The sequence below is a fragment of the Lagenorhynchus albirostris genome, chromosome 9 (genome assembly GCF_949774975.1).
Source record: "Lagenorhynchus albirostris chromosome 9, mLagAlb1.1, whole genome shotgun sequence".
NCBI lineage: Eukaryota > Metazoa > Chordata > Mammalia > Artiodactyla > Delphinidae > Lagenorhynchus > Lagenorhynchus albirostris.
The window spans coordinates 71,125,322-71,144,175 of NC_083103.1; the positions used below are offsets into that span (position 1 = coordinate 71,125,322).

Below are 18,854 nucleotides of genomic sequence, written 5' to 3' on the forward strand. Positions count from 1 at the left end.
ACGAAGCGGATAGTTCGCTGCGGTTTAGCTGCGCGGCGACGGATCCGCTTCCTCCTCGGCCTCCCTTCCCCACCTCTGATTGGCTGGGGCGGCTACTGCGTCACTCGGTCGCTCCGCCCAACTCCTCACCCCCGCTACGCAGGGAGCTCCCACAAAGGGAGGAAGTCGCTGGCCAATAAAAGCCCGACGCTCTCAGCGCGCGAAAGCCGCTTTAAACTCACCCCGCCCAAAGGTCCCGGTCGCGGCTTTTCCTAGCAGCCAGTCCCAGGTTTGGGTGGAAACTTCCGAATCCAATTGGGCAGTTGTTTGCGGAGGTTTACTCTCTGCTCCTACTGTTTTTTTTTCCCTTGACGTCTATTGGACCAAATCTTTAAGCTCCCTCTCCTTCTATTTGTTATTGGTCGAAAGGTAAGTACCTCACGTGGAGAGGCGTCCCCGAGTCAAACTCACGCTCTCTCCGGCGATTAACGCAAGGGAAGTGATGGAGTGTTTTGAGCTTCGCATTCGCTTTTATTACAGTCATCCCATTCAATCGCCACTGGAGACAACACAACGCCTCGCCCACGCTTCCCCTTCGAGAATGCCCGCCCCTGTGCAGAACCCCTTCAAGAGCCGCCCGGTAGCCAGCCAGCCCAGTCCCCGCGGCACGCTACCTTGTGACGTCACCGAGGGAAGAGGCGGATTCTCCTACCACCGGAAGACGTCTGATTTTTTGATTGGCTAGCCAGGACGTCTGTTAGGACGTGTTGCGCTTTTGGTGTGCACTCCGAGTGTGGGCGGCCCTGTGGGGGTGTGTGGCAGGGGTTTCCAGACCCGGGGCCAACATACCAGCCCCTTCCATCAGGGGTTCGGTTTAGGGTCGCCCCTGGCGGGCGGCTCTCGAATCTTGAAGAACAGCACGCGGACCCGGACCCTCCCGGGGCTGCGGAGGTCGGCAGGAAGATGGCGGCAGCGTCGGTCTCTGAGACTTCGGCTTCTCAGTTCTCGGTAAGAAGCGGTTGACGTTCGAATAGGCCCCGGGTCGGTCCTGGCGCCCCTTTGCTTTCTCTCACTCTTCAGAGCGCTCTCGGCCCAGAGTCTCACTCCATCTTGGGGAGCGGCGGGGGGCGCCTAGATCGCCCCTTGCTACCTCGGCGCCCACCGCTCCTATGTCAAGGTTGCACCCTTCCATTTAGACAGGCCGGGCCCGTCACTCCCGCCCCCCCCCCGCCGCCTCTTTTATCTTTCGGCCTAGCCGCCCAGGTGCCGAAAGTGGCCTGGACTCGCAGGGATGACTACCTACACCTTGGCCTGCGAGAACAGGGCTCCTGGGTCTCGTGGGTGTAACGGCCCCTCTTGGAAACTCTCCGAGACCAGGTGGGCGCTCTAGTCGGCTTAATGGGCAGCTGTTGAATTGTACGCAGTCTTGAGTGCTTCTGCTGATTCCTTTGCTTGCAGTGCCTCCCCCTCCCATCCTCCCAGTAACTTCGATCTGTGCTCATCCTACCTCGAGCGCGCGCGCTTCCCACCTCCCTCTATATTACGGTGACCTCAGTGTGTAGTAAATGCCCTTTTAGAGAGGCGACAAGGGGAGCCAATCTTAAATATTGTATTGGCCTCTACAAGAGCCACCAGCCTATCCAGTCACTGGTATTTTGTGGAATTGGAGCGGGACCTGCCGCATTGGGAATAGATAGGCAGTAAATGTGAATGTGAAGCAGCTCAAGCTGGAGCCATTTAGCTCTTCACCTAGCAAATGCTGAGTGTCTGGCGTACTTTTAGGCTCTAGGATTACACGGATGAATAGGGGAGAACCCCTGCTCTGAAGGAGCAAAGCACTGAAGAGAAACTGCACGTAATTAGATTATTACACAGTACAGTTTGATAAATGCCACCCTGCTAGAATAACCTAGGCGAGAGTGATTAGCAGTGCTTGGGTAGAGAAGGTGGAGCTAGCTGGGTGGTGAAGGAATCGGAAATGCTTGTCCCAGGAACAGAAAAGGAAGGAGAAAAACTCACCGCAGGCATTTTGGAATATGTGCCAAGACAAGAGGTGTTTTCAGAAAACTTGTAAAAATTTGAATTGAGCAGAGGTAGTGTGGAGGTAGAGTTCGGTTACATGAATTGTAAAAATAGGTTAAAATATGAAAAAAGAGAGATAGTGAGAGTAGAATATCAGGGTAAGGTTGTCAAAGAAGTTAACGGGGAAAAGCTTAGGGGGACAGTAAAAGCAGAGTCACCTTGGTGAAAACACACTTTTCCTCAGTTTCAGCTTTTGGTGACTGTTGTTAAAATTTGTGTTAATGAGGCCAGAAGTGATCTTCAGAGTTTCAGCACAGTAGGGGTAGCAAGTTTGTAGAGTGGTCAGGGACGATTAAGAGGAAGGAAGGAAGGAAACAATTGGAGTTATCCAGGAATTAGATCAGTGAAAGGGAAGATAAAAGACGAGCTATTAGACTATTAAGAAATGTCATTAAGTAGATGGATGAGATGATATAGGAGTTGTGATTAATCAGATTTAATCAGGAGAAAAAATAATTAAACATAATTGGGAAAGGAGGGCTTTTCACCACTCTCAAAACAGTACTTGGAGACTGAGCAAGGAAAACTCCTATAAGTGTTGTTTTGAGCTGAACTCTGCCAAGGCCACCTAGCTGAGAGTGGTTACTGGGGTGTGGTCAACCCTTAGTCTTTAAGATACCCTGAACAGAAATCCTATAGAGTGTTTAATAGGAAAGCATATATATTTTTATATGCTAAGCTCAGCTTTAAGTGGATTCGAAATACTCAGAGTACACTAAGGATACCTAGGACCCTTTACAAATCAAAGTATAACTTTCTTAAATTTACCTGCTAAATCAGAATGTCTAATTTGGAAGTCACTATGTCTCAAAACAAAAATGACTAAATTTAACTTATCAGTGTATAAGAAATGGCCCTGCTTAGATACTTTAACTGTCCTGTCAGAAATAAGGCTGGCATTTCCAACAGAATTTAAAAAGCACTCCAGCTTAACAGATAGCCGATCATAAAATAAGGCAACGAAAGAAGACCTTTTAAAACTACAACATGAACTCAGAAGGCTACTCATAATGAGATTTCAGGGTTGTGAACATTAATTATTTCTATTGTATTTAACATTGATAAACCCAGCATAGGTATAGTAAATGGAAATGCTTTTAGGAGGCAAGGATTTTCATCAGGTAGATTCACAAATAACAGTCTTTGGGAAGCAGGTGCAATGTAAATCTCAAATGTGAACAACATGGAAGTAGGTGATACTTTTGAATTGTTCTTGTAAGCATTCTTTCTCTGCAACAACAGCAAGAAGAGTAACAACTAGCAGCTAACATTTATTGAAAGATTGCTATGTATTAACCCACTAGTGGAGAGCCTCAGGAAAATAAGTGTGATCAGGCATAATGATAATGAAAGTACAGGCAGCCTCGTGTTGAAACAGAATATCTTTCCTGTTTTTGTTTTAAATTTTCCCCGGTAACCATGGTCAACACTCTTAGGTCACTTTGGACTTAATTAATAAGCTAATCTCCTAATTGGTCTCCCTGGCTTTTTTGCCAGGCCCATTGACAAACCTGCTGTGTATTTCTCTTAAAAGTGATTTATGAATGTATCATAGATTTCATAACGTTAAATATATAAAGGATTTATTTTTGAGTATAATAAAATGAATACCTTCATGCCCCTTAGTGCATCTTCCTGCTTCTCTTTTACTCTTACACACACACACACACACACACACACATTTTGAGATTATAATAATATATAATACTAGTATAGTACTATCCAGCAGGCATTTTAAATACTTTTTATATATTAACTCATTTAATCCTCATAATAATCTTATGAGGTTGGCCTTAGTATTTCCATTTTTAAATGAGCAAAATGAGGGACAAAGAGGTTAAGTCAAGGTGACACAACTAGTAAATGACAGAGCCTCTTCTATATTTCTGTATAGTGTAGTATCTTGATGGGCTTTGGGGTTTTTAGGGTTTGTTCATTTGTTTGCCAGCTATTGTAAACAGTCCTGTTGTGATCATCTCTATATGTTTCACATGTGCAAAATTTTCTCTAGCGTAGCATTTCTCAGAGAGTGGTCTGAAGACCTTTGGGGGTCTACAGTGTCCTTCCTTATCCAGCCACTTTGTGGGAGACCAGATTCTTCATGTACATTAACCAAAACAGAGAGAATGCAGAAGCAAATAAAATCTAGCAGCCTTCTTTAAGCCAAGAGTTAAAGAGATTTGCAAAAAATGTAAAACAGTGCCACTCTTTTCATTAAATTTTTTGGATGACATAGTTATTTTTCATTCAAAAATTATATTTATGATAACATCATGGGTTTAATATTTTTAAATTAGTAAATATCTTTAAATTTTCTCTGTTTTAATTTTTCATGTGATAAATATCAATTGATATAACCCACATAAGCAAAAGCTTTTTGGGGTCTTCAGTAATTTTTAAGAGTGTAAGGGCGTCCTGAGACCAAAAAGTTTGAGGAGCAGCGATTTTTGAAACACAAGTTTGTACTGCGGGTTACAACTTAGTAATGGCTTGTAGTGTATGTTTAGAAACTTAGGACTGACTTTTTTTGTTTTTTTTTTGAGGAGAGAGGAAATAGTTCAGTGAAATGCTGGGTCATAGAGTGTGTGCATCTTTGGCTTTATTTGGTAATGCTGAATTGTTTCCCAAAGTGATTGTACCAGTTTACATTCCCATCAACAGTCCCCTTTAATCTATATCCTCTTTAACCCGTGGTGTTGTGTCAATTTTTTTTTTTTTTTTTTTTGCTGAGAGATGAGTGTGAAGTGGTGTCCTGTTCTTATTCTTATTTGTGTTCTCTGATCATTGATGAAGATACACTTTTTTTTTCATAATTTTACTAGTCTTTTGTGTGTTTTGTTCTTGTTCTGTGAAATGCCTCTTAGTATCTTTTGCCTTTTTTCAATTGGTGTGTCTTTTTTTTTTTAACTGATTTATAGTCATTCTTTACGTATTCTGAGTCAACTATTAGGAGTCTTCTAATGCTCTTTGGCTTGTTTTTTTATGATATGTTTTGATTAGCAAGAGTTCTTTATTTTAATGTAATTCTTTCTTTAATGATTATTGCTTTTTGGCTAAATTCTTCCTTATAGCCAAGGCCTTAATGATATTCTATATTTTTCTCTACAGATTTTAAAGTTGGGGCCTATTGTCTTTTATTTGCTTGAAATTAATTTGTGTGCTTATGAGGTAGGGATGTTTTATTTATGATACGCATTTCAGCATTGTTTAAACTCATCCTTTCCTGAGTGGTTTACAGTTCCAGCTGTAAGTATATTAATTTCCATATGTGTATGAACATGTTACTGGGCTCTTTGTTCAACTGTTGTATTTTTCTATACTCGTTGTTTTAATGCTTTCCTTTTTTTTTTTTGGTCTGAGAGGCCAACTATCTTCCTTGTTCCTCAGAAGAAATGGTAGCTATTCTTGGTCCTCTGCTGTTCTTCAGTAGAAATTCTAGAATCTCGTATTGGAATTTTGATTGAAATTGATTTGAATTTCTAGTTCATTTTGGGAATAACTGATATCTTTAGGATATTGAGCTATCTGAACATGTTATTCCAGTTTTTTGGAGTAACATTTATTTGAACATTTTTCAGTAAAGTTTTATAGTTTCAGGTCTTGTATATTTATTAAATTTATTTCTAGTTACTTTATTTTTTATATGTTTTCATAAGTTGCATTTTCTAACTAGTATATAGAATTATTATTGATTATTGCATATTAATTTTACTCAGCAACTTTCCTAAACTCCAGTTCTAATAATTGAGGGTTCTTGGTATTCTCTGTTGAGACAGTCATAATAAGTGAAGTTTGGATTCTTCCTTTACAGTTTTAACATCTGTTATTTCTTTTCATTATCTTAATGTGCAGGCTAGGAAATAACAGCACAACATTGACAAGAAGTTGTCTTGTAGATAATCTTTGCCTTGTTCCTGAATTTTAAAGGGATGTTTTAAATTTTGCACCATTAAATATGTTGCCATTTTTTTGGTAAATTTTCTAATTACCATAAGAAAAAAGTTATTTAATAATGGCTAGATATTAAATTTTATTGACTACTCTTTTGCATTTGTTGCTCATATGGATTTTCACTTTAATGGGATGGATTGCATCAAAAGATGTTCCTAATGTTCACACAGTTTTAGATTCCTGGAATAACCCCGTGTTGGTCATACTGCTTTATCTTTTCTATGTATTTGTGTATGGTCTGCTAAATGGTATTTAAATTTTTATGTACCTGATTTTTATTTCTTCCAGCTGTGTTGCACATTACATTTGAAAAGAAGGCAAGTAATAGTACATTTTTTATCATCCTTCACACTTAACACAGTGTCACACACAGAGACGTTTAATAAATATTTGAGGGGACTTCCTTGGTAGTCCAGTGGTAAAGAATCTGCCTTCCAATGCAGGGGACATGGGTTTGATCCCTGGTCGGGGAACTAAGATCCCACATGCTGTGGGGCAGCTGAGGCCACGCGCCACAACTGCTGAGCTCACGTGCCTCAAGGAGAGAGCCTGGGTGCCGCAGACTACGGAGCCCACACACCCTGGAGCCCATGCGCCAAACAAGAGAGAGAAAAAGAGAAAACCCGCATGCCACAGGTAGAGAGAAGCCCAGGCACCACAACGAAGAGCTTGCATGCCTCAATCAATCAATCAATAGTCTTTTTAAAATATAAATAAAAAATAAATATTTGAGTTATAAGTGTTCCTAAGTAGGATGTTTGCCCTAACAATTAAAGCTACCAGGAAAGAAAGTGGTCAGGTTAAACATTTTGCCTTTAATCCTGAAAGTTTTTCCTAGAATCATATCATTTTAGTCGGAAAAATATTTGGAAAGAGGACTGGATTAGGAGCTGGACTTGGGCTCCTTAGTAGCTGTGAAACCTGAAGCAAATGGTTTATGTTTTCTTAGCCTCTTTTTTCACCTACAAAATGGGGACAGTAATATTTGCTATGCTTGCTTCATAGGGTTCTTGTGATAATTAAAGGAGAATATGAGTGTGCTTAGAGAAAACAATGTGCTAACAAATCTAAGATACCATGTTCATTGTTCTGAAAATAAATCCAAGTATATTTTCCTGAACTATAAAGTGGAGATACTTTCTTACTTGCTTACTTGTCAGGAATGTTGTGAAGATCAACCCAGATAATGAAAGTGTAGGTTGTAAAGTGCAAGGTGAGTTTGAGGTTTATGGATTGTTTTTAGTATTAATATGAGAGAAGATAGCATAAACAGTATGCTTAAAGGATCCTTTGCCCTTCCATAGTTCTCAGGTACCATGATTGGATGCATATGGCATTGAAGACAGAAAATAATTCTCTCTTGAAATCTTCCATAATTCCAGATGACTTGTTATTTTTAGAAAGGGCTGTTTGCAAGGTTAGCTCTTCATTGGCATCTGTGAACTTGAGTGGTAAACAGTTTCCTACACAGATCTAGAACTTTAACATAAATCAGGAAAGAGTGGCTTATTGTGCTTAAACTGTTTATGCAAACAATGTTGAACACCTGTTTTCCTTCTGGGAGTCAGGAATATAACCAGCCTCAAATAAAAACCTTGGCCACTGAGTCTAAAGAGCTTCCTTAGTAGACGCCACTTGACACAGCTGTCTCTATTAGTTGCTCGAGGAATTAAGCACATGCTGTATGACTCTACCTGGAGAGGAATTTTCAAAGCTTGTGCCTGATCTCTTGTAGCTTCTCCCTTTTCTGATTTTGCTTTGTATCCTTTTGTTGTAAGAAATCGTAGCTGTAAGTATAACTCTGTGCTGAGTTTTGTCAGTTCTTCAAGCAAATCATTGAACCCGAGGATGGTCTTGGGGACCCCTAACTCTAATGGTGACAATATTTGGAACCTTCCCAAAATTCAAGTTCCGAAATACCAGCCAAGAACTAACCTTGCAGGCAGACCTTGAGTCTGCGATGTTAACTCTTTCTACACAGCCTCCCTATGACATTTGTGCTATTATTTGGTACAAAAGAAACCAAAAGCTTTTGTCTTCTAAGAGATTATAGTAACTTTATTGAATAGGATTATTCAGTTTTATAAGCATTATGCAGTTTTCCTGTTTTGTAACATATTTATATAATTAATTAGTTCAACAGATTTATTAAACATATTTATTGTCTTTTGGGAACTTAAACCCTTAATGGGGTGACTGTATTCTTCCAACATGCAATTTTTCCATGCCAACTGGGTGTCCTACAATTCAATTCTGACACTACCTAGAGATAGTGCAAACACCACAGGTTAAGACACTAGGTCCCACAAGACTGCCCCCATTTCAGTTGCCACCTGCAAGTCCCAGATGTCCCCAAGGAAGCTGTACTTCTGCCCAGCCAACGGTAGATTAAGGAGTTCTGACTCCTCCCCCGCCACGTTCAGTAATTTGCTACAGTGACTCACAGAACTCAGGAAAACGCTACACTTACAATTAAAACTTTTATTAAACTTTTTCTTATAAAGAATACAACTCCAGAACCACCAAATGGAAGAGACACACAGGGTAAGATGTAAAGGGACTTCCATGACCAATCTGGACACTCCTGGGACCTCATTGAACAAAGAGTTTTTTAGGGAGGTTTCATTATGTGGGTAGGATTGACTAAATCATTAGCCATTGGTGAGTGAGCTCAATCTCTAGCCCCTCTTCCTTCTCTTGAGGGCACGGGGTGGGACTGAAATTTCTAACCCTCTAATCGCCTGGTAGGTTTTTCTGGCTATCTGCGCTCATCCTAAAGCTATCCAGGGCCCCCACTATTACCATAACAAAGACACTCCTATCACTAAAAATTCTGAGAGTTTTTAAACCTCTTTCAGGGACAAAAACTAAATATATTTTTAATTTTTCCACAGGGCATAGAGATGATAAATATATCAGGTAGAAATAGTGTTTCTTAAAAGGGTAAGGAGATAGAGTGACAAAAGGTGCTACTTTAGATAGGGTAGTCAGGGAAAACCTCACTGACAAACTTTTGAGTAGATAACTGAGTAGTGGGAGGAAGGGAGCATTCCAGGCAGAGTAAAATATAGCAAATGAGAACAGTGTACTGTGCATTTTAGAAATCCAAAAGTTGGTCAGTATGGCTGGAAAATATGGGGGTGGGGTGGAGAGAGACTGGTAAGGAATGAGGTCAGGGTTAGCCTGGGGTCAGTTAATGTGGGATCATGGTAAGAATTTTGGTTTTTATTTTGGGATGGAAAGCCATTGGAAGGTTCTGGTTAGGGGCATTACTTGAATTATTAAAGAATCATAACACCTACTGTTTGGAAAAGACTGGGGGACCTCGACAGAAGTGGTTAGGAGGCTATTATGGTAGTCCAGGCAAAAAGATCACAGTGGTGTCAAGCAGGGAATTAGTGGAATTGATGAGAAGTTGAAGACTTTCTGTATATATGGTACAGACAGAGACCCAGCCAGGTATACTGAAAGATTGGATGTGAGATGTGTATGAGAAATGACTCGTGCAAGGGTTTTGGCCTGAGCAGCTGGGTAGGTGGTGGTGCCAATTATTGTGGTATGCTTTGAGGAGTTGGTTTGGGAAATAGATTCAAGAATTTGGTTATAGACATGTTAAGTTTGGGGTCCTCATATTGACATCCAAGTGGAGACAGCGAGTAGGAAGGTTGATTTGAATATAGAATTTCAAGAGGGAGAGCTATATATAACATATTTAAACTTGAAAGTTATCAGCAGATAGAGGCTTTTTGAAAGCCCTGAGAGTTGATGAGATCATCAAAGGTATCCATGTAGATGAAGACAAGAGGAGGAAGGACTAAGCTTTAGGGAACCTCCAGCATTTAGAAAGAGGAAGGAGAGAGAGCCCAGGAGATTCTGAGGGAGACGCCTGGGTGTTAGAAGGAAAATCCGATTGTGGTGTTCCATCCACTGAAGGAAGTATTGGGATGAAGTGATCTGCTGTATCACATGCTTCTGGGAGGTCACTGAGTTCAGCCCTGTAAAAGTCACTGGTGAACTTGAAGAGCTGTTTCTCTGAATTGGTGAGGATTGAAGTCTGGAGGGGATTAAAAGGGAAGGTGATTAAGAAGTGGCAGCAATTACAAACAAGTATTTTGAGGGACTTCGTTATAAAAGCTGAGAAATGAGACAGGAGCTGGAGAGGAGTCCCTAAAGTTCAGAAAAGTCTGTCTTTCCTTCCTTCCTCACCTCCCTCCGCTTTCTCTGTTCCCTGCTGTCTCTTCCCTCCCTTCCTTTCCTCCTTCCTTTCTCTCCTTTCTCCCTTCCTCCCTCCCTCTTTCTCTCCCTTTCTTTCCTTCCCTCCCTTCCTCCCTCCCTCTTTCTCTCCCTTTCTTTCCTTCCCTCCCTTCCTTTCTTTCCAAATGGCAGTGTGCAAGGTCTAGTAGGGAGGGAGAAATAGATGGCATCTGGAGGGATACCATGTCCTTTAGAAAGAACAACCAAGACTGAGTAGGTAAGTGGAGATAGGTCTATTATACAAAGCTCATTCCCTGTGTTATGTGTGTGAGAATAGATGCAAGTAGGTTTGTGGGTTCTCTTTTGAAAGCTAGTTAATTTTTCAGTTAATCACATAGAATATGATTGCCCTGATTCTACTGGAGGTCAGGTTGGTGTGACAACTCTCTATTTTCTTATTATCTTCAGTTGTTTACCTAGTACTTTATCATCTTAACCATTTTTAAATGTACAGTTCAGTAGTATTAAACATATTCACATTGTTGTGAAACAGATCTCCAGAACTTTTTCATCTTGCAAAATGGAAACTCTATTAAACAACTCCCCTTTGCAACCTCCCCCCAGCCCCTGGTAACCACCATATTTCTACTTTGTTTCTATGAATTTAACTACTTTACCTCGTGTAAGTGGAATCATAAAATATTTGTCTTTTTGTGACAGGCTTACTTCACTAAGCATGATATCCTCAAGGTTCATCCATTATGTAGCACATGGTGGGATTTCCCTCCTTTTTAAGGCTGAATAATATCGTATGTAGGTACCACATTTTATCCTCTACAATTTTTAATAGACACTATGTGTACTTAATTGAGTTATCAGTTTCTTATTTCTTGGTTTAATTTTATTTCAAAATAGTTCTTGTAAATAATTTTTATAAAGCCATTTTGTTTTCTTTCTTCCTTTTGCTTTGGGTTGATTTATGTATTGTTCCTGTTCTTTGCTTCAGATTTCTGGCAGCAAATGAGGACATTGATCCAAAACATTTATAGTTAACAATGGCTTTCATTGCTTAAACCCTGACATTCAAAATGAGGTGACTGACTTAGAAAATGGAATATATTTAGAATTACTGTTCAAAAAAAAGTCTCATTATAACTTGCATTTTTATATTAAGACTTTTCTTAATTTGTCAACTGACCCAAGCAGTATTTTGATGATGTATACGTAACAAATTTTGTTGAAAGACAAATATTGAACTGTTCATTTTACGAGAGCTAGCAGGCAATGAATTTAGCAAAGATGGTTTGTTCTTATTTCTTGATTGGGTGTTTTGTTTTTTTTTCTTTTGGGTTTTGGTAAATTATTTATGCATAATCCTTCTGTTAATATCTGTGCAGTGTTTGCTAATACTAATACAATTCCTTTTGAAAATCATAAGTGAATTTGCTCATGGTTTATGTTCATAGATATGTTAAATGCTCCCTAACCATTGTTCTTTGAATGGTAGTTGTTAAATGATAGGATTCTAGTAGGTTGTATGGAGACATGAGGTACTCTGTGAAGAACAATATTTAAAGTTAAGCTATATGGTTGATTATGCATGGTGTTTTGCAAGAGCTTTGGCAGTATTATATATTTTAAGAATTGTAAAACATCCTATTTTCTAGCCACCTCCAAAACTTGATGTCAGTTTGCCCAAAAGTTGAAAAAATGCCAACTATTAGTCCTTGTTGCATGTGAACACACGTTTCACAGTAGAGTAGCATGGATTTAAGTACTGCTTTTGAGACTTACCTCCTACCCTTTCCAATCTCTTTTAGTTTTCACAGCCATAGTGTATGTTTTGTATTTGCTTTCTTAAATCAACTGGAAAATTGCATGATTTTTAACATGGAAATATAGTCTTCAATTTTTAATAAGATTTAGATACAATATGGTTTTTGATGGCGTTTTATTCCAGGAGGCGGTTTACTGTATTGTAAATATTCATTGTTCCTTTTTAGTTTTCTGGACACAGGTTATTCTGGTACTTTATAGTCAGATATATTCTGGTACTATTCTGGTATATATTCTGGTACTATATAGTTCCCCAAAGGTAAGAGTTGAGAACCTAGTTTACTGTGGCTATTTGAATAAGAAAAATGGATGTCTGAGAGTTTTGAGCAGCTAGCAGTCATATCTTCCACCTGAGCTTTTCCCACTCTAGGTCTTTCTACGAAAAGGAAGTCACCTACAAAAAGCAAAACAGTTAGCATCCCCTGCACTGAAAATTATCATGTGGAATGTAATCCCAAATTGAACAGTATGACAAATGCAGAATGGTGTATGTGTGGAAATAAAGTTTTATATTTATGTGTTCGATAAGCTTTAATGTTTTCTAATGGCGTCTTCCTTTTTTCCCCCTAACTAAATGTAAAATTTTTGAGACAAGGAATATGCCTTATTTTCTTTCTATATACCCCAGAGTTTTGGACATTTGATAGATACTCAGGAATTGTGTAGTTGATTGGGGAAAGATTAATTTAGTCATTTTCTAGCAGTTTCTGATACTATAAAAAGATAATATTTACTTTTCTGAATATATATCTTACGGTACATATTTTTAAAATAAACTATATTAATAAATTAGACTAATTTATTTTATAATAAACTAATTAATTAAACTATACTCACAATATTCATTGTGAGTACCATATTTAAGTATCTCTGCAGCATTTGTATTCAAGTTGTGTGAACATTATTTCCTTTTTATAGTATTTGGCATATGCCTACATTTAGACATATGAAATGCTTTAAAAGTTTTATTATTTTCAAGTAATGATTGAATTCTGTTGTGTTTGGTCAATGGACTTTAGTTTTTGCCTCCATCAGTGGAACATATGTATATATACACATGCTATTTGTGGTTTAAAATTTTGAAAGGTAATTTCTGTATTTTTATTTTTCAGAACATCTTAGCAGAACCATCAAAGTCTAATGGAAATATGGGTCACGATTGCTCATCTTCATATGTAATATATCCACCTGATAAGCCTTTCCTTAATAGTGATCTGCGACGTTCCCCAAATAAGCCTACATTTGCCTATCCAGAAAGCAACAGCAGAGGTAATAGAGCCTAACAAAATGGAGGTTTCTTTTGTGTGTTTATTCACTGCTTAAAAACTCTTAATTGTGTCTTCCGTTTATTGTAAAATTAGAGGAGGAGAGTATACTTCCCCCTTCCTGTTTTTAATTTTTTTTTTTTTTTGGCAGTACACGGGCCTCCCACTGCTGTGGCCTCTCCCATTGTGGAGCACAGGCTCCGGACGTGCAGGCTCAGTGGCCATGGCTCACGGGCCCAGCTGCTCCACGGCATGTGGGATCTTCCCAGACCGGGGCACGAACCCGTGTCCCCTGCATCGGCAGGCGGACTCTCAACCACTGTGCCGCCAGGGAAGCCCCCCCTTCCTGTTTTTAACCTCCTCAAAATATAATGCCTTTCTTTTGTTCCTTGATTATTAGACATCATCATCCACCTGATCATCAAGACTATGTAACTTTGAGTCATCTAGGACTGTTCTGTCATTTCCAGCATCACTCAGGAACCAAGACTTGTGTTTTGCTTCTGAAATATCCCCAAAACTTACAGGTTTTCTCTGTCTCTTCATTCTCATTGGTTTGGTTCAGGCTCTCATCATCTATTGCATAGATAATTGTAATACACTTTTAACCAATTTCTCTGCCTTGGTCTCCCTCTCATCCCCAGTTAACAACATTGCTGCCATTTGCTGTTACTCATCTCTCCCACTGTAAAGAAAAGTTTCAGCACCTCTCCATGGCTTAAATAATGAAGTCTTAGATTTTCTATAACTTAGGCTCTACCTGCTTTACCAGCTTCATCCCTAGCCACTCTTCCATTCTTCCTTACCCACACATCCTTTGCTTTGGCTGCTTTGAAATATAGTTGTTCCTGAAACTTGCCATCTGTATTAGTTTTCTTGCTGCCTTAACAAATTACTACAAACTTCGCAGTCTTAAATAACCAAAATGTATTATCTGTAGGACTAGCAGGGTACTCTATTTAGGCTCCTGAAATCACAGTGTTGACTGGACTGCATTCCTTACTGGAGAGTCTAGGAAAGAACCTGTTGCTAACTCATTCAGATTCTTGGCCAAAGTTCAGTTCCCTGTGGTTGTAGAACTGAGGTTCCATTGTCTTGCCGACCTTCAGTCAGCACCAGTCTTTGCTCCTAGAATCTGTCTGCATTCTCGTGCTTCTCTTATGGTCCCCTACAGGAATGGTGGGTCATGTCTCTCTCATGCTTCAAATTTCTCTGACTTCTCCCACTGCTTCTTTCTAATTACAGCCAGAGAAAATTGTCAGCTTTTAAGGGTTCATGTATTTTAGTTAGATTGAGCCCAGTCAAATAATCAGATATAATTTCCCTATCTGTAAGGTCCATAGCTTTAATTACATCTCCCAAAATGCTTTTTACCATATAACAGGTTTTCAGGGATTCTAGGATTAGGACATAGGCATCTTTGAGTGTCTGCTTTGCCTACCACACCAGCCACGGTGAAAATTATACTCTTTTCTCTAAAGCCTGGATTGTATATTATTTCTTCATAGCAGTCTTCTTTTCTACCAGCTTCATCAACACATACCTCTCTTTGCTGTCTTCAGATGTCTCTTCTGAACTCTCTTGGTCCTTTGGTCATACCTCATAGCCTTTACTTTTTTGTCTGGGGCGAGGGGTGGTGGTTTCTGTGTCTATCCATCCTATACTGAAAGTAGGTATCATTGGATTGATACCAGAAACGCTGTAAAAGTATAATGGATCATAATGATTATCTTGGGGCATTGCTACACAGTTCATAACACCATGTTCTGAAGGAATAAAAGAAGCTTATTTACTGTCTTCCACATTATTTTTTCTCGTTTACTTTTTTCTTCCTCTCCTTTTTTCTGCCCTTTCTCATTTTCCTGAAAACCACAAATTACTCACAGGCAGAATTTAGCTTTATTGCTAACACACTAGGTTAAACACTTGCTAACCTTTGCTTTGTGAATAAATCTGCCCCATTTAATTTTTCTTATTCATGGATTCTTTAGTAATTTGCTTTTCTCTGAACTTTAAAAAAAGTCTTTAGATCGACGTAAAGATCAACGTAAAGATCAAAACTAGATGAAAAATCGTGATAGGATTAGTATCTAATTCTTAGACCTTATGTTCCTGCTAGAACTCTTGCATGTTTTTGTGTGTGCTTATTTTTTTAAAAGAAATCATTACTAAAATTTAACTGATTTTTGCTCCACTGTGGGCTTCAGTTATTTGTGTTTTGCTTTTTTAACCTATGTTGTTTGAAAGTTACACAACTTTTGTTATTTTTCTGAATTGCCAGTCTTTAGCTGCTGTATTCTGATGAGTAGCACTTTATCAATTGTTTTATTAACTGTTAAATTAATTAGTATTTTCTTTATCATCATCTTTGAGATACAGTATCTTATGAATAAGATATTTCTAGTTAGTAAATTGAGTATCACCTATTGAAATTCTTAAAAGACACTTAAAAGAAATTTTTAAAGGCCTCGTGTTAAATTTATTTCAGCAAACACTTTTAATGTCCCATTACAGGCTAGGATTTACATTGGTAACTATACTTAGATATCGTTACCTACCTAGTATTTTATTATACAGCCAGTACACAGTTTACAAACCAGTGTTATTCTGAGATTGATTTTTAAGATATTTGCAATGCATTTCCCAATTGAAACAAAAGGGTTCCTAAACTAATTTACAAACAGCTGTTTAACCCATATGTGGCTAAAATATAACACTTCTTTTATCTAGAAAATCATTAGTAAATATAATTGCCACACTACTGATTAAACACAACTTTAAAAAAAGAATGAAAGGAATGAAATGCAGTAACATTTCAGACATAGCAAATATATTTCATTTCATCCTCTCAGGAAAACTGTATAAGGTAGGTATATTCAAAATTAACTGATGAAGAAAATCTCAAAGATGATTACTTTAACATATGCAGTATCAAAACCATTTTCTCTTCCCACTTTTTCCCTGATTTGTTCAGTGAACCCTCAAATATTTACTGAATGAATGAAGGCTTATTTTGAATAGATACTTGCCGTGATAAACTTTTTCTTTTATACTTAGTAAATGTTTTTTTCTCACTAATACTTTAGGGGGAAAAACTTGTTTTTTTTAGTTTAGTTATGGTTTAACATTTTCATTGATAAATTACCATTTCACTTCACTATCGGAAAATGACTTTGAAAATATAATTTGACTAATGCCATGGAACGAGATAAACTGTGCTTCTTGTAATTCTCATATTAATTTTGAACTTCAGTTAGAAAAGAAATGAACAAGAAATTCGAAATTATTACTGACATCAAAAAATGTACTAATGTTTCTAGAGAGTCCTTTAAAATAATGGTAACATCATTCCAAAGATTTTCAGTATAACCTATAGGTCATGTCACTTGTTCAGTACATTTCACATGATAGTAATGTGAAGAATGGCTTGGATGTTTGAAACAAGATAAGTAGCTACAAGGTGGTTCTACTAGGCCAGTGCTTTCCAACCTTTCACATACCATAGTACATATGGACAATAAAATAGTAATACATATATAGCACACTGAGATAAACTGGTGGGGTTGGTGGCAACTAATCTGGGGTCTTGTACTGTCCCAAGCTACTCTTGATCCCCCTAAGAGCTGAGAGAAAAAACATCTTGGCGTATCTATTACAAATTTGTGTTGGAACACTCAGTGTTATTGGGACCAGTGTTATAGTCAAGTTATAGCTATTGTGTTAGGTATTGATAACAATTTACTGCCCATCTGTTCTTCTAAAGCATTGCTTCTCAATTTTTTGGGGGCCAGGAAACCCATTACATGTGTACATAAGTATTTCAATAAAGAATATTTTTCCAAATTTAAAAAACATACTATAAAGAGTGGCATTGTTTTATTTTACACTGTGTAAATCTCTTATTTCTGGCTTAATAGAAGACAACTTAACTCTCATATCTACTTTTGCATTCCACTTGTGATGATAAATTGTTCTGATTGAAGTATGTGGGAAAGAAAATCTGGCCTTACACAGATATGCAGTTGGAAAATGAGTAAATTTTAATAGCCTTTCCAACAATTTGTGGCTATTCTTTGACACTACATCACAGCTTGGCAAATACGGTTTCTTAAAATTTAGCTGCAGTGTGGATTATGGAAACATTACTGAGTTTTTCATAATCTGGGACCTCAGAACCACCTACGTGGTTGCATATTAACTAGAAGGATTTAAGATTCAGAAGCAGTTGTAATTACACCTGTGGTTTATTGCAGTGGAATCTGGAGAAATCCAGATTCAGGCTTCCAAAGTTTTTTCTTGTGATCACATAAAACACACTTCTTCCTCCAGCAATAAACTGCATAACTAGGCTCAGAGACAAGGGCTTTTATTTGGAATTGGTCACACAGACACTTTGTGCCTGCTCAGCCAGTCAAGATATTCACCATAAAACATATTGTTTACACAATCTAGGCAGACTTCTGCAGCAGGATTCAGTGCCCTAGTCATACAAAACAACCTTATCGGTTAGTAACATAGAGAACATTCCCAAAGCCAATTCCCAGAAGTTAGTCAAGGTTCAAGCCTGTAAACCTTTTTTTTTTTTTTTTGAGTGCTATTCCACTGAAATGCATTGGTTTGTTTTGAACTTTGAATGGCTCTTTTACCCATGCATGACTTGTTAATTGTATTGACTTATACACACTTGTAAAATTTGACATTTCTTTATACAATATCAAAAAGATTACGTTTGTTAATATCACTTGATCTCAATAGAAGAAAACCTTTATATTGGGAAACTATAAAGCTCACAAAACAGATAACTTTTTTTTTTTTAGAATTTTAACTTTCACTTGAATTTTATCATTGGCAGCAATTACTGTCAGCTCTTTGAAGGCCCATGTCATTTGAGAATCAGGACAAGCTCATTAGGAAAATGACTAAATACCTTAAGTCTGAATAGTCGTAGTCTAACAAAAGTTCTTTCAAATAAAAAGGGTGTTCTTTTGAAGGAATTGTTTTTTGTTCAGTTCACAAGTCAAACATTTGTGCATCAAGACCATTGTCCTTTGTTACGTACTTTACAGATGTGTCCTTCCCATTTTGTCACACAGTATTAAGTAGATGTGTACTCAAGTCTTGAGATTTAATGATTTTTACTGCTTCATCGAGGCCAACAAACAAGCGGCTTTGTTTTTTCTTACTGAGTGTGGCTGTGGCAAATACAATGCCAAAATTATTGTTTAGTGCCAGTTCTTTGATTTGTGCTAAAATTAGTAGTTCTACCCAACATTGCTCTTGCATCATCTTTGCAAATGTCAACACAGTGAAAAGAGTAAATAAAATCTTAGTAGTGTAATGAAAATAGTGTTGATCTCACAGACCCTGGTGATGAGCCACACCTCCCCATGGGGCCATGCCCCATGCTTTGAGAACCAACATAGTAAAGACTCTGAGTACATACAGAGTCATGTTTTGTTGATGTAAATATTTTTCACCAGGTGTGGGAAGAGTAGATAGTAGCATCTCTCTCCAGAAACTAGACAATAGCTCCTTGAAAGCAAGGAC

General features: G+C 38.2%; 1 protein-coding gene across 4 annotated transcripts in view; it reads left to right on the forward strand.

The window, feature by feature from the left end:
• Positions 1-732: 732 nt before the first annotated feature.
• The window catches only part of CEP57 (centrosomal protein 57), a 47,055-nt gene continuing 28,933 nt past the window's right edge, over positions 733-18,854 (forward strand). For all 4 annotated transcript variants that reach the window (XR_009542513.1, XR_009542514.1, XR_009542515.1 and 1 more), the window contains exons 1-2: positions 733-987; positions 13,155-13,311. Coding sequence is in view for 1 of the 4 variants with exons in the window: in XM_060160258.1 (XP_060016241.1) it covers positions 943-987; positions 13,155-13,311 (202 nt within the window). In the remaining 3 variants the exon portion in view is untranslated. The remainder of the gene's footprint in view (positions 988-13,154; positions 13,312-18,854) is intronic.